The sequence below is a fragment of the Biomphalaria glabrata genome, chromosome 9, assembly GCF_947242115.1.
Source record: "Biomphalaria glabrata chromosome 9, xgBioGlab47.1, whole genome shotgun sequence".
NCBI classification, from domain to species: domain Eukaryota; kingdom Metazoa; phylum Mollusca; class Gastropoda; family Planorbidae; genus Biomphalaria; species Biomphalaria glabrata.
The window spans coordinates 32518867-32533998 of NC_074719.1; the positions used below are offsets into that span (position 1 = coordinate 32518867).

Consider the following 15132-nt stretch of genomic DNA (forward strand, 5'->3'; position numbering starts at 1 on the left):
TTTCTAGTTTATCAGATCTAAACGGGACAGACGAACTGACAGACAGACCACACATAAACTAATAGCAGCTATTCCCATTTTGGGGCCGCGAAAAACTGAACCATAATTTACAAATACAAAAACGAAACCTAATAAAATACCAGGAAAGACTCAAAGATAAATGCATATTCTTATTCCATATGCTAGATAAATTGGTACAAGTGTTCCTTCCATGGGCGTAACCGGGAGGGGGGAATTTCATAACTGATTTTTTGCTTTGATTTTGTTTATTTTAGGTCAGATTTTTTAATGTTAAATCATCACATGCTCCAGCGCAGCCAAGAGGGGGGGGGTGAGTTTAAAAGGTTTAAAAAAATCTTCTATAAACAAAAAATAAATAATGCAAACAACAGTCATCAAATTCCATGATCGTAGCCAAGGGTATTTGGAGTTTAACCCCCCCCCCTCCAATTTTGTATGACGAACCTATTCAATATAAGACTAAACCATTCAACAGTCACCAGATTCTATTAGGGGAAGCCAAGAGGGATTTTGTATTTGAAAACCCACTCTAGAGAATTTTAAGTTAAAACCCCCTCCGGAGGGTTATGAGTTTAAAACCTCCTCCAGCGGGGGCAGGATGTCTACAGTCTTTCCATTAACTACAGGAATAACTTAAGGTATTCCCCCCAAACCACCTCCCTCCGAAAAAAAATCCTGGCTACGCCCATGGTTCCTTCTTCTCTAGAATTATTGGAGTTCCAAGCATAGTATGGGCTACATGAATCAGCCAGGACAGCCAACAACTTTGCAGATTTTAAGTCAGTGATTAACACGAATGACTAGATTGATACTCGTAGTGCGTTTTAATTTTCTCTTTTAAAGTAATAACTGTAAGATAGAGTATCATACAATGGCTCGACTTTGTCTGTAGTTAACTGGGGGGGGGGGGGGGTTAGGAGGATTATTAGAACGTTTTAAACTCCCATCCTTTATTTAACTGGCGTTAATTAACCAATAACACCAAAGATGTTCTTATTACAAGAAGTGTTCATGGACTCCAATCTCTCGGTAATTAAAACTTGATATTTCGCACACAGTTCGAGATGTATGAAAAGAGAAATATCAGACTCAACTTTTATTTGAAACAAAACAACCTAGTCATGCATGTTAATCAACGACTAAACTAAACATAGTTGCTTTTGGTAGATTTCAAAGTTGAAAAGTGTGTGGTGAAGGGTCGACCAATCGGAGGAGGCTAAAAAAGTTTATAAGCGTTGTCTTTGTAATAAAAAAATGGCCGAAAAGGTGTGAAAGCGGGTGTTTGTGTGTGTGGGGGGGGGGGGATGGAGGTTACGGTTGAAAAGCAACTTAGGGTATATTAAATATTGAAAAGCCGAAGAAAAGATTGTACGCAAGGCGAACTTTTTTTGTTGCGAGTGGAAAGTAGTGTGTATGTTTTAAACAATTAACACTTGCAACTAACATATTTTATTTATAAAAATGCCATTAAAGAGAACCTAAAATAAATATTAAAGAAAGTAGAAATATACATTCTTTACTTCTAGCCGCACTGAACTCCAGAAGAAGAGTATCGTAATTTATCTTACAGGCAGGTTTTGGCTGCCTGCGTGCGAAAACCAAAGATTCCACTCCCCTCCCTTTTTTTTTCTAGAAAAGTAGGCTCCTAGTATTAACTTGTATTTGGAAGTTTCTTCTTATTATATATCAAACAGCATGTCGAGGTGCATGTGTAAGCAGTTGAACCCTTATTGCTAAGTTTCTTTTTAGCGGTAAAAGGGTTGTCTCTGTCGGAGTCTCTTGCTGAAATTCCGCAGAAAACAGTTCAAACGAAGCTTGATAACTTCCCAAAGCTTGATCCAGTTGAGACGGCAATAGGAAAACTCAAAAGACATAAAGAATCTGGCTCTTGCGGTCTTTCAGCAGAACTCCTTAAAATGGGTGGTACTTCTTCACGAAAGGTTTGACGACCTCATCACTTTATAATGGAACGCCATCACATCCCTGTGCACGTCCGACAGCTCCAATTAGTGTGGCACTACTTTACTGTCCTTAGTAAACAAATCCTTTCCAGAATACTACTTAACTTGGTGCCCGAATTCCATAGTAAGCGATGTGCTCTTTAAGGTAAAGTTTGTAGCCTACACGTTATTTCTTCCACACCCAATCTCGGATCAAGCTGAAATTATTTCTTTTACCTGACAAAACAAGAATCAATAATAAAGAAAAATTAACCGATTCGTTAAATAACTTTCGGTAATATACCGTAATTAATTATTTTGTTTGGTATCGAACAAGGGAAAGAAATCGTCCTTGACTTATGTTGTGGTATAAGTTGAATTAGTCCCCTTTATACTTTCTATGTAGCCGCTTTAAAGTTTGAAATTAATAGATATAAAACCTTTTATTTTCATAAGCCCTTCTCTGGTACAGTGATTAGTGTGTTGGATTGAGGTGGCTCATGAGACCTGAGTCCTCGAGTTCGAATACAGGTTATTAATTTTAATAAAAATTCGATCACGGTAACATTCACGCAAATAGCCCCCTCTTTCTCCCCCACCTCTTTCTCAACTGGTCCATACAAGTGATACGATCATACTGATCATAGTGTATTGAGAAAGCTAAAAGCATGAAATTGCGCTAAATGAAATCCCCCCGGGGGGGGGTCGGAGTTTAATGACTCATCTTTTTCTTTAATTTTGTTTATTTTAGGTGAAATTTTAATACTAAACCATCACTTGCCCTAGCACAGCCAAGGGGGTTTTGAGGGGTTTTGAGTTTGAAACCCCATACCAGGGGGTTTTGAGTTTAAAACCCCCTACCAGGGGTTTTGAGTTTGAAACCCACTACCAGGGGTTTTGCATTTAAATCCTCCTCTCTATAAAACAAAAAAAAATGCAAACAACACTCACCAAAATTCCAAGAGCACATCTAAGGAAGATTTTGATTTTAAACCCCTTTCCAAAATTTACGATAAACCCCTCTTCAATATAAAAAAGCAAATTACACACTCAAAATTGTATGAGCGTAGCCAAAGGAGTTTTCAGTTTAAAGCCCTCTTCAGCTGGGTTTGAAGCTAAAAATACCTCTTCAATATAAAAAAAAAAGCAAATTACGCATTCTAAATGCTATGAGCGTAGCCAAGCCTATCGTGTGTTTCGAGTTTAAATTTCCCTTCAGAAGGGTTTGATGCTAAAAAATACCTCTTCAATAGAAAAAAAAAAAGCAAATTACGCACTAAAATTCTTTGAGAGTAGCCAAGCCAAAGGGGGGTTTTGAGTTTCAACCCCTCTCCTCCAGATGGCTTTTTTTTAAAGTTTAAAACCCCTCAAGGTAGTTTTGAGTTTAAAATCCCCCTCTCTCTTCAATATTATTTCTAAAGCAAACTACAGTTACCGAATCTATGACCGTAGCTAAATGTGGTTTTGAATGTAAAAAACAAACAAACAACAACTCCAGGTATATTTTAGTTTAAAACATGATTTTGACGATAAAACTTCCCTTTTCGATATAACATCTAAAGTAAAATAGTCACCTAATTCCAAGATTGTAGTCAAGAGAAGTTACACATGTCTACCAGTGGCTGGGCTCCATTAATAAAGTGCAATGAAATGGAAAAGCACTAAATATGGCTCTACAAAGATGGCTAAGACGGATTTTAGGAGTCAGTTATAGAGATCGGGTCTAAATCAAGGAAATCCTATGCCGAAATGGGAGTCGACCCCTTAGTAAGGTTGTGACAGAGCGTCGCATGAGGTTTGCGGTTCATGTTCTCCGACAAAATGAATTGCGCATTATAAGAGTTGCGATGACATCCTAGTACAACTTGGCGTCACACTTTCATGGAGGTCCTCAGAGCAGGTGGGAAGAGGCTTCAGACATTGCCAGTGACAGATTTTTGTGGAAACAGCTTGCCGGCAAATATGCCGAACGGCGAGGGAGGGTCTGAGTCAGTAAGAATATCTCATTAGGTTTTTGAAATAAAACTTTTTAATAGCAAAATAATGCACTGTAGGTACCTCAGAATATGCATTTAGTTGGCTTTCAATACCTGAAGTAGTGCTTGGCGGCTGGGCTCCGCCCCGCGCTGGGGGAGCTCTCAGCGCTCCGCCAGACCCCTTGCTGGCAAGGGCGAGGAGTCTAAAAATTGTTTCACTAACTCCAGGAAGAACCTTATCTAGGACACAATAAACGTCTTCCAAAAAAATGAAGGGTCAAAATGTAATAGAGATTAATTATGTACACACACACACATCCATTCATACAAACATATTTTTTTTCGGGGGGGGGGAGAAAAAAAAACCCTCCAACTCCCCCCCCCCCCGAAAAAAATCCTGGCTACGCCCATGAGGCCACTTCTGCTGACCATGTAAAAGGCTTTAGTCAGATCAACAAAATACGATGTGAAGAGGTCTGTCTCTGTTACGAACAGATGAGACTTTCAATGATACAATCTTGAGTTACAATTAATAATGTGTCAACACTAACTTTGATCACATTACTTCATTTTCGGATACCATCTTCTCCCTCTTTCAACACACATTCGCACCATTCGACATTCACACTAGGCTGCGCACGTAACAGTCTCTCTCTCTCTGTCTCTGAATGTAGCTTATCCTACAATAGTCGAATAGAGCAATGGCGTCACTAGGATGGGTGTCACCCGGTGCGGTAAGATCAGGGTGTCACCCCCCCCCCCCAAGCGTTCCACTTATTCTTTCGAAAAAAAACTATCGTTGTTTAGTTCTTTAATCGAAATAATACGGTTCGTTGATTGCTGTTACACAACGTTAAAATATGTATCGATTCTGTTTTAATTATTGTTTGTCTCTGACATTTTATCGTTAATTATTAGGCCTACATATATGAACATCTAAGATTTTTAAATTAGAAACAAATTAAACATCCATGCTTTCCTTAGTAAACATTAAAGTAATGAAAAAAATGCAACTTTTCGAAAAGACCGGTACAAACACTTGAAAAGATTTTTTTTTTATATTTTAACATTTAAAAGTTTACAATAACTTTAGAAAATAACTTAAATTTCCTTTTCAGGATTTCAAATTTAAAAACTTCTAAATAACTTGAAACTCAATATCTTTTTCAACTTCGTTTTCAACGGACAGAATTGCTTGATTTGAAATTCGCTTTTTAAAAGTTATTAATAGTTGTTAATTAACTTTAGTTTTGAAAAGCTTCTTTTCACATGACGCCACGTAGACATGCATTTGGTAAGAAACAGTGAAAGATTTAAATCAAAGGCTGATAGAGATTTGTTCACGTCCTTCAAAACTTTGCTGCCTTCTAGTTTTGGTAATTCTGTTCTTGACGTCTGGCCCAGTACAAAAGAGATTAATGCACTCAGTATTAACCTCTTGTTCTATATTTGAATAGTAAATCCGGCATCTTTACATGATATTTTCATATTTTTAAAATTATGTTTCTGTTGCAATTACATGCTAGTTTGATTTAACAACAGTTATTGCGGACCGCCCCCGCCCCCCCCCCCCCCCCCGCACCCCCCTAGTGACGATACTGGTACAGAGGATATCATTTCTATGGCGGATCTACCACTCCTGAATCCACATTGAGACTCTGGGTACACTCTAGACCAGGGGTCTCAAACTCATTTCAGCATGTGGGCCACAGTGGAAAGTAACAACCATTCAGCGGGCCGCACCACAAAAAGAGAATGTTTTTTCATTAAATTTTACGAACACTACTGTCACTGCAGTTAAATGCTAAAATAAAGTTTTTATAATTATTAATTACATTTAGTGTAGTTTATTACATGCACAGGCAGTATAGTTTACTAAAATAAGTTGACTTTGTCTCTGTCACTTATTAAAAAGCAGAAACTGTAGTTCCCCAAAAAACAACTATAATTTCTAGGCCTACTGCAAATGTTTCGTCACTCATTTTTCTGTCCACTCAGCTGAGAGCGTTTGGCAGAGACCAGACCATCGACATTAGGCCTGAAGTCGCGTGTAGTGGCAAACCGCAAGGTTGCTCTCAGATGCTTATCATTCAGTCTTGATCGTAATGCTGTTTTGTTGATCATTCTGAAAAAAAAACTGTTCGCAAACGTACGTACTCCCAAACATCGCTACAATTCTAGCAGCTGCGCAGAATGAGTTTGGAAACCTCTCTGGGAAGAATCTGGTAGAAATCTGGAACGCCAACATCAGATGATTTTTTGCTTCAGAACAGTGTCCCTCTGCAGGTCCAGTAGTTCCATCTGGACTTCCTCTGGAACGTGTTTCACTTCAATTGCGAACGGAATGGCAACAAGGAAAAACTGTGGTTCGAGAGCAGTGAATAGCTAAAAGCGGTGTTCAAAATCTTCCAGTAGTCCGGAGAAAATGTATACGTAGTCTTTCAGGCGCTGTGGTTCAACCGTAATGCTCTGTAGAAAAGACAAATGAGCCAGGTTTCCATCTGCCAGCTGAGTGGCCAACAAAATCAGCTTGCATCTGAATGATTTGATGCGGTCAAACATCACGGTAATCAGCTGCTTTGTGCCCTGTAGTTGTGAATTGAGTGCATTTAGATGTTGCGTGATGTCAGTAAGAAAACAAGATCCGACAAAAACATTAGGGCACTGAGCTGAGGTATGTCTCTGTCTTTCATTGCCATGAATAATGTTATTCCCCGTCTCAGTTCAAAAAAATCACTGCAGCACTTTTCCACGACTCAACCATCTGACTTCCGTATGATAAAGCAACTCTCCGTATTTCGTTTCTAAATCAGCTAGAAATGACACAAACTGTCTGTGGTTGAGACCCCGTGCACGTATGAAGTTCACCGTCTTCACGACAACATCCATCACGTTCTTCATTTGTAGACTTTTGCCACAGAGTGCTTCTTGGTGCAGAATTCAGTGTATGGCAGCAAAAGGTCCCGCCAAGCTGAGCTGATACCGTTTCTCTACCATTAATCCAACCACACCAACCTTCTCTGAACACATTGCTGTTGCACCGTCCGTAGCCACTGAAACAAGTTTTTTTTCCCAAGGTAGCCCACACCTGTCAATACAAGCTTCCAGTTCTTAAAACAAGTCGCGTCCAGTCGTCGTTCCTTTCATGGGTAGTAAGTCCAATAGCTCTTCAACAATGTTCAAGGTTTTCGTCGACCCCACGAAAGAATACGGCACAGTATGCGGTGTCTGTCACACCAGTAGACTCGTCCAGTGCAATGGAATATGCTACAAAGTCTATTGCAGCGGAGTTGCTGTTGAACATTTGTCAACGACTCCGTGATCCTGCTTGCAACTGTGTTCGCAGACAAACTTATGCCTTCGAAGAGTTTCTTTTTCTTGGGGCAGATAATTTCACACGCCTGTAGCATACACTCTTTTACAAACTGGCCTTCAGTGAATGGTCGTGATGCCATCTCGCTAACAACAAAGTTTGCCTTCACAGAATCTTCGCTTGCAGTGGGCGGACACTCATTTACTGATTTGTGCAGTTGTAAATCATTTCACGGCTTATATGTGGTCATTGTAAATTTTATCTAATTTTTTGAATTCGCGGAGGTGGCCGCGGGCCACACAAAATTGTTTCGCGGGCCACGTGTTTGAGACCCCTGCTCTAGACGCTATCACTTACAGCCTGGATAGTGCCACTCTAGCAAAGATTTTGCCAACTATGCTGAGGAGAGAGATACTCCTATAATTGTTGCAGTCACTCCGATCTCCTTTGTTCTTATATATTGTGACTATATTTGCGTTACGCATGTCCTATGGGACATAACCTGCTTCCCGGCAGCGGAGATTATAGAGTTCAGGGAGCAGGAGTGTTTCGTTGACCTTAACTACTTCCACTGGGATACCATCCCTCCATGGAGATTTTCTATTTTTCGTGCAGTTTGTTGCTTTTTTGAGATCACCAAGGCTCGGAAGTTCATCTAGACATTCCAATACTGGACGATCTGGTGGAGAAGCCAGGGCGACATCGTCTACTGTATTTATGTGTGGCATATACATCGAGGTAGTGTTCTGTCTATCGTTCTAGCTGCTTGGTAAGTCGATAAGTGATGAAGAAGACATCTCTATTAGATGGGAGAAATTGAGAGATGTTATCTACAGCTCATCACTTACTGCCTTTGGTCCTCAAAAACACACAAATGTAAACTGGTTTGAGGCGAATCTAGCACAGATGGAACCTTGAAAAAGCGATATGCACACCTCGCTCCCAAAATCTTTGCAAGCCTTCAAAACTGTTAATAAAGAGGCAAAACAAATGGTTAGACTGCTAACAACTTTTGGAGGAAAACCTGCAACAAAATTCAAGAAAGTCTCCACTTAGGAAATAGTAACGCTCTGTTTGATGGCATAAAAGCGGCCCTGGGTTCAACAGTGTCTAAGCCTGCCCCCCTTCTATCAAAATCTGGAGAAAAAATTACGATTAAATTATTGTTTATAACACAAGCCAGATCTATTACTTATTTTGTCACATCCAGCGCAGAAATAAACGTTGTCCGCTGGTGGGCGATGTAGGTTCTCTTTTCTTAGTCTACGTTTGTCCTCGGCAGTGGATTTTCTTTTGCTATTGATTGTTTTTCCAGCAGTGTTTTTTTTTTTTTTAGATTTCTCGTTTAAAACAAAATTTGATAAGATAAGATGATTTTTATTTGTCTAATCAAATGGAAATTCAGTCTAACTACAATTGACCACCTCAGCGTAACTACAGTAACAATAACAATATAGATGCAATTACGAACAGCGGTGGGATTTTCTATTTCATTGCTTGGTTTTCACTATAATAAACATCAGAAAATTTATATTGAACCAAAAGATTTAGATCTAGTGGGAATAGTGGTAATATACTAATAATTATAATTCAAGCATTATTTGTTTTGTTTCTCAACAATTTTTGCACGTTTTTTAAATTTCAGTAAGCTGATTTTTTGTGTGTAAAATCTGGTTTAAAAGTTGTAGTTGATTTTAGGTTGAGAAGGCTATCAACCAATTTTCTTCCACCCACTTAGATCTAATAGATTTTAAATGATCAGGGTCTAGATCTATTAGATCTATATAGATGTTAGATGTAGATCTAAAACTGGCTTATTTTAATTTGGCTCTAGCATACCACGTGATCAAGTGGACCAATCAAAACACACTTCTCGTATTGCACAATCATTGTGTTTCGTTCGGTCGACCCTATATCTCGGCGGTAAATGTGTCTCGTTGTTGCTGATAGTCGCGTTAAACATTGCTTTATCTTAAAGTGGTGTAATATAGATTGTGTTTATTAATAAATATACTAATTATGTGTATTTCATTTGTGTTTATTATTACTTTTTGTAACGTTAAAGCACAACAAAATAAGTCGAAGGCATCCTCAAATACCATGTGACCAATTTTAACCAATGAAAATCGTTGATTTCGAACTGGCTACATCCTCCTTCAAGCTAGCAGGGTGAATGTAATGCTCTTTGCTAATGTGAATGGTTCATCAGATTATCTGACGAATGCTATGGACCCAAAGAGCCATCCGGCACTACCAGGGTACCAGCAAACCGTCCAAAGCGTCAATTCAGGGTATTTAATCATTATTTTCAATTGTAGTCATCTTGATATTTACATGTTAACGATAAACAAAACTAAAAGTTTCCATCTTCAACGACCTACCCGCCATTATGGGTCGTCTCTCTCTCTGATGCAATTACAAAAATCCTCATTATTACCAAATTAAATATCTAAAATGCTCCTATTAATAGTTCAGATATGTTAAAAGACACTCCATTGATACAATAAGGCATATTTAAATGCTAGACATTTACTCTTTTAGTAGGACTGATGTATTTTTTAACTACTGAAATCGAAATTGAAGCCTTTTTTTGAAGTGGGGAAAAATGGCTATGCCGCGCAAATAGACTTACATTCTAGATTAGGTGCCCTTTTAAAGTCGTTAATTATTTACTGCTTGCTTTGAACGAATTGAGAAGATCGTAGACTGACTTGGTTTATGTCTTGTCTAGGTCTATACAAAATGAAAATGTAAACAAAAGCAAAAAAAAAAAAAAACATTCATTGAATGACATCATAATCATTTAGATTCTAATCTACCCAGACCCAGGCATGAATCAACAAACCATCTTGTTTATTGTTGAATTTGTTCCTCATTTGTTAGAATAGATAATGATTATCTAGAGTCTATTTACTAGATCTAGTTCTTTGTAACTTTTATTTAATCTAGCTCAAGAGCTAGATTATAAACACTAGTACTAGATCTATAGTAGCTTCTTATATTAGGCACAGCTCATCAAAATCTCCTTTAAGAAACACGTCGCTTTTTTTGTTTATAATTAATTTGTTTTTATGTTTGGAGCTAAAAACGATGTTTCGGGACAGTGCATGTCCAATTTTAGATAAGTTCCTGTATTTTTGTTCTGCTTTTCCAAAGCAGATGGCAGTTTTTTAGATTCTCGGTAACCAAGTATGTAAAGCTATTGTTTAAACCTCCCCCGGCAATTCATACCCATATAAGGGATGAAGGCTATATTATGAGCCTGTTTGATCGTAGGCTGGTGGATCTATCAAAATAAGCTTCCAAACATCTTTAGAAAGACATTCCAATCACATTCATACTGTTAGCTGTTAAATAAAATTAAAAAAGGAGGTGTTTCAATGAATAATAATGAATTAAACACATTCTCCTATAGTGCACAAGGCAAAATCGTAATAAGAAATATTATTGGGATTAATAAATCTATGATTTTTTTCAATAAATAAATGTGACCTAGATCGAGAAATCTAGAATATATAATTTATGAATGAAAGAAAAAGTGCGGGCTGCTAATTTGAAGCCAGAGACCATGCCCACTGCAGGTGATCACGCCAGGCGAGCGCTGGTGGTGAGGAGAGGTATACACTAGGCGTGTAGTGTCACAACCTATCATACGGGCAGTGGAGGGAAGGGGGAGAGAGTCATGAAAAGAATTATAAGCATCTATGGGAGGGAGGGGATGTAACAAAACGAACATCCAAATTATGAAAAGAAGAGGGTCCTTGGATGGGAATTAAAAGAAAGAGACAGAGAATACATGTAGCCTAGTTGAAAATATCATGTTTGTTAAATTATAATAATTAATTTATAGATCTATAATTATATAGATTTATTTCTGTCTGTTTCTACACATATTTATAGATTATATAGGTAGGCATATATGTATATATATATCTAGAGAGAGAGAGGCAATATACTATAAATACATATTGCAGAAGTGAATCTACTTCTTTTAATACAATCTAAATAATTTTTAATTAACACAGATAATAATTTATTAGCAATAACATAGTGGTGTTTCTTAACGGTGCTCGATGTGTGCTGAAGGAGAAAGCACAAAAACTGCGTTTATTATAGGAGCATGAAGTGACCTGATTTATTTTAACCCAATAGCTCCTATTTCCGGTTCAAAAAACCCCTTTCAAAGTCCTAAGCAAGGAGGGATAACTCCGTATTTAAAAAATCCTAAAAAATAGGTATTTTGCAAAAAATAATCAAATTGAAGATCTAATACAAATAAACAAACAGATAACTTTAAAAAATAGAACTATATGTCTAGTTTTAAAAAATATATACGTTTAATACCACTAGATTATAAAAAACTTCGAAAATACTCATTTTCCCACGTGGGGGCTTATACACTGGGGCTATGGGCCTGTTCGTTTGAAAAATTATTTTAAAAATAAAAACCTTCCCGATTTTATTAAAAATAGAATTGGTAATCTCCAAAATTATTTGTAATCACGCTTGCAACGAGACTAGAAGAAATCTTGTTTTTAAAAAGTTTAAAACAAGTCTATTGAATAGGGGGTTTTAGAAACGTTTTACAACGGTTTAGGACAAAAATGGGAAAACGTTTCCAACTGCAGAAGGAGCTAATGGGTTAAAATAAAATCTTGACTATGGGTGGTAATTCAAAGAAACACAGCTATTTTTATAGTCCTTTAGTTGCAGAATAAGAATCTGCTTTCAGTTTTTTTGTAAGTTAAACCGTCACCAAATAAAAAAATAAAATAAAAATTTGACCTAGTTCCCGAATACGGTGTGCCTAATATAAGAATCTACTATAGATCTAGAATCTAGATCTTGTATTAATTAATATTTGGCGGAAAACAGATTTCCTATTGAAAATGCATTTTTGTAGTTCAACATTCATTTTCTACATAAAATAGACCATCCATGTAAAATTTGATTTACTGGTGGATAGATCTATGTTTATGGAAGCTTCATTAGCAAAATGTTTTTGAAATACGTTTTTATAATGAATTTGTGCGTTTGTGAATACCGGCAAGTATGCAAAAAACAATGGACAAGATTTACTTTTGGATTTAGGTGCTCCCGTTTCAAAAGGTAAGAAACATATTTTTTCTATATTATCTATGTATAAAATACACACTTACTATTTAAAAATGGTTGCTACACGCATAAAAGAAAAAAAAAGTGAAAGAAATGGTTTGTTTGTCCTAAATTTTGAAAAAACTAGTCCTGACATCATGTCCTATTTTTATCCATCGCCAAATACCCTGTACATTATTTTTAAAATAACATTTAAAAATGATCGATTTTAGTTTTAAAATACATCTTTTTTTATTTCAGTAATAATAATGTATTATTATTTTTATTTTTGGTTATTTAAAAAAAATATGTTTTTGTTTAAATCTCGTTTTTTTTTAACCAATCGGAATGTCTAACGCCAAAATCGAAGGTCAACCCAATTTTTTCAACGTGTGTTTTAAAAAAGTTATTCACTCAGAGAAACTCCGAGAGGCAACATATAGCAAAGGCAATAGCTGAGTTTAGATAGTACAGACAGTTTAGTTTAGAATATTAACTTCTTAGGTAATTTTTATGCTTTAGTAATCAGTCCATCGGCTTTGGTCATTTGAAAGGTCACTATTTTACGCCATAGACTGTAACAACGCGTACGTATGCGAGCGAGCGCCCGGTGAGGAAAACACTCGTTTTGATATTAGATCTAATCTAGATCTAGAGACTATGATATTATTATTTCTAGACTCTAGATCTACTATATACATTTCTATTCTATAACTAGATCTATTCTAGATCTAGAAGATCAAAATTTAACATTACATTAGATTTGATTAGATCTAGATCTAGAGTCTAAGTCTAATTCTAGCGATACCACGATAGCCATCGCGTAATTGCGTACCGTACTGTGTTTCTTCTATTTAATTGTCTATCACTGACATTTATGTTTAAAAAGTCATAATCTAGTTATTATTTTAATTTAGAATCATCTAGTAATTGCGATACTTGTGTAATCTATCTAGATCTAGTAGATCTATAAGTAAGACTAGTGACTAGACTTAGACATCGTTACTCGCCAGTCAATCAACAAAGTCGCGAGCTTGCCGTAGGTCTACATCTACTGTAGGTTATTTCTTCTATTGTATTGACTAGATATTTTTAGATTTAGATCTAAATTAATCTAGATCTGTAAATTAAGGACCAGATTTAAACCATATTTTTAAATTAATCTAGCGAAATGCTTAGACTTAGATCGATGTCTAGATCTTGAATAATCTTGATAAATATCTAGATCCATTCTCTAGAGTTAGGGTTAGAGCGTCTTAGCGTGAAATCATTTAATATTTGACTACTTTAAAGCAATTCTTGTGTAGTCTGAAGATTAGATCTAGTTAAATCTAATAATCTGATAGACCAGATCGGTAAAATCGTGAATCTAGATCTATATTTAAAACCTATCACGTATTTCTTACTATTTTCTATTGAACTAATGATTACTAATGTCTACAACTACCAGAACCATGGAATGTACCAGAAACTGACAGTTTTGTTTAAAATTTAAAGTAAAAATAATTGTTAACCTTTTGATCAACTAAGTCTGGATCTAGACCTTAGATCTAATGAATTCTAATAATATGTAGTATTTGACTTGTTTGTGATGATTAGGCTAGATAGATCTAGACAATTCTAGACTCAAGGACTAGTTCTGGTGTTGGTGAATGTAGAATCTAGACATTGGAACTTAATATAAATATAAAATAAAGATCTACTTATGACCTATGGACAAAAACAAAACATATAATAAACCAAATAAATGTTGTTTTTATTTCTTTTATTTCTTTTCTCAGCAACCATTACAACAAATACAAAGACAGAGATTAGTTGAAGAAAATAAACAAAAAACATCATGCACCATGCAACTCTTAATTAAGTTAAGCCTATTATTAGGCCTAGAACTAGATCTATTTATCTTTTATTTAATATTAGATCTTTTCTAGTCTGAAATTGTACATCAATCTAAAATTGTTATTAATAATATGTTAAGACATGAAGAAAAGAAAAAAAAAGTGACTTTTCATGGTAGGGTGGGCCGAAGAGGAGGCTTATTTATATTAGTTATAAATACATTTTAAAGTTGTTTGTTTGTTTTTTCAAATGTTCTATAAATATACTTTACTTTGTGACACAGTTTTATGTTAATAATATTGTGAATTTGTGAAATTCATGGAATATTGGACATATCTTCTGTGAACGGTGGATTTTTCATTATTAGGGGTAAGTGTGTTTGATCTCATTTTTTTATGTTAAATACTTGTCTGATGGTAATAAATTTACTTTTTTTAGATTCCTCTGTTCTTGTGCATTAAAATTGATACATAATATGTCAAAACTGATAATGGTTTTGTTATTCATGGTGATGATAAAGTATAATTTACAACCGAATTTTTAACGTAGGTGGTGGGGTCTGATGAGGCTCAATTAATAGGCATAAATGTTTTAAGAAACTAGTTTTTATTGTTTTTTTCAAATGTTCTATAAATATACTTTACTTTGTGACACATTTTTCTGTTAATATTACTATGAATTTGTGAAATTTATGGATTATTGGACATACCTTCTGTGAATGATGGATTTGTCATTATAAGGGGTAAGTGTGTTTGACCTTATATTTTCATTGGAAATAATTGTCTGCTGCTTCTGATTTTATTTTTTTTGAATTCCTCTATTCTTGGGCATCAAAAATGATATATAATATGTCAATAAAAGACAATTTGAAATTGGTCAAAAAATTGGTCCCAAAAGTAGAATGTTGAGAGCTCAATCTGTTTTCCGCCATTTTGTCTTTCATTTCAAA

The 15132-nt window shown here is 35.8% G+C and overlaps 1 protein-coding gene across 2 annotated transcripts in view; it reads left to right on the plus strand.

Annotated features, from left to right (window-relative positions):
- Window positions 1-9139: 9139 nt before the first annotated feature.
- LOC106066343 (bromodomain-containing protein 3-like) overlaps window positions 9140-15132 on the plus strand; it is a 59987-nt gene continuing 53994 nt past the window's right edge. Inside the window, exon 1 of one of the 2 annotated variants that reach the window (XM_013225335.2) lies at window positions 9140-9541. In XM_013225335.2, the coding sequence (XP_013080789.2) occupies window positions 9429-9541 (113 nt within the window). In that variant the 5' untranslated portion in view covers window positions 9140-9428. Of the gene's footprint in view, window positions 9542-14396; window positions 14553-15132 lie in introns of those variants that run through there. The other variant, XM_056041889.1, reaches the window with a different exon arrangement.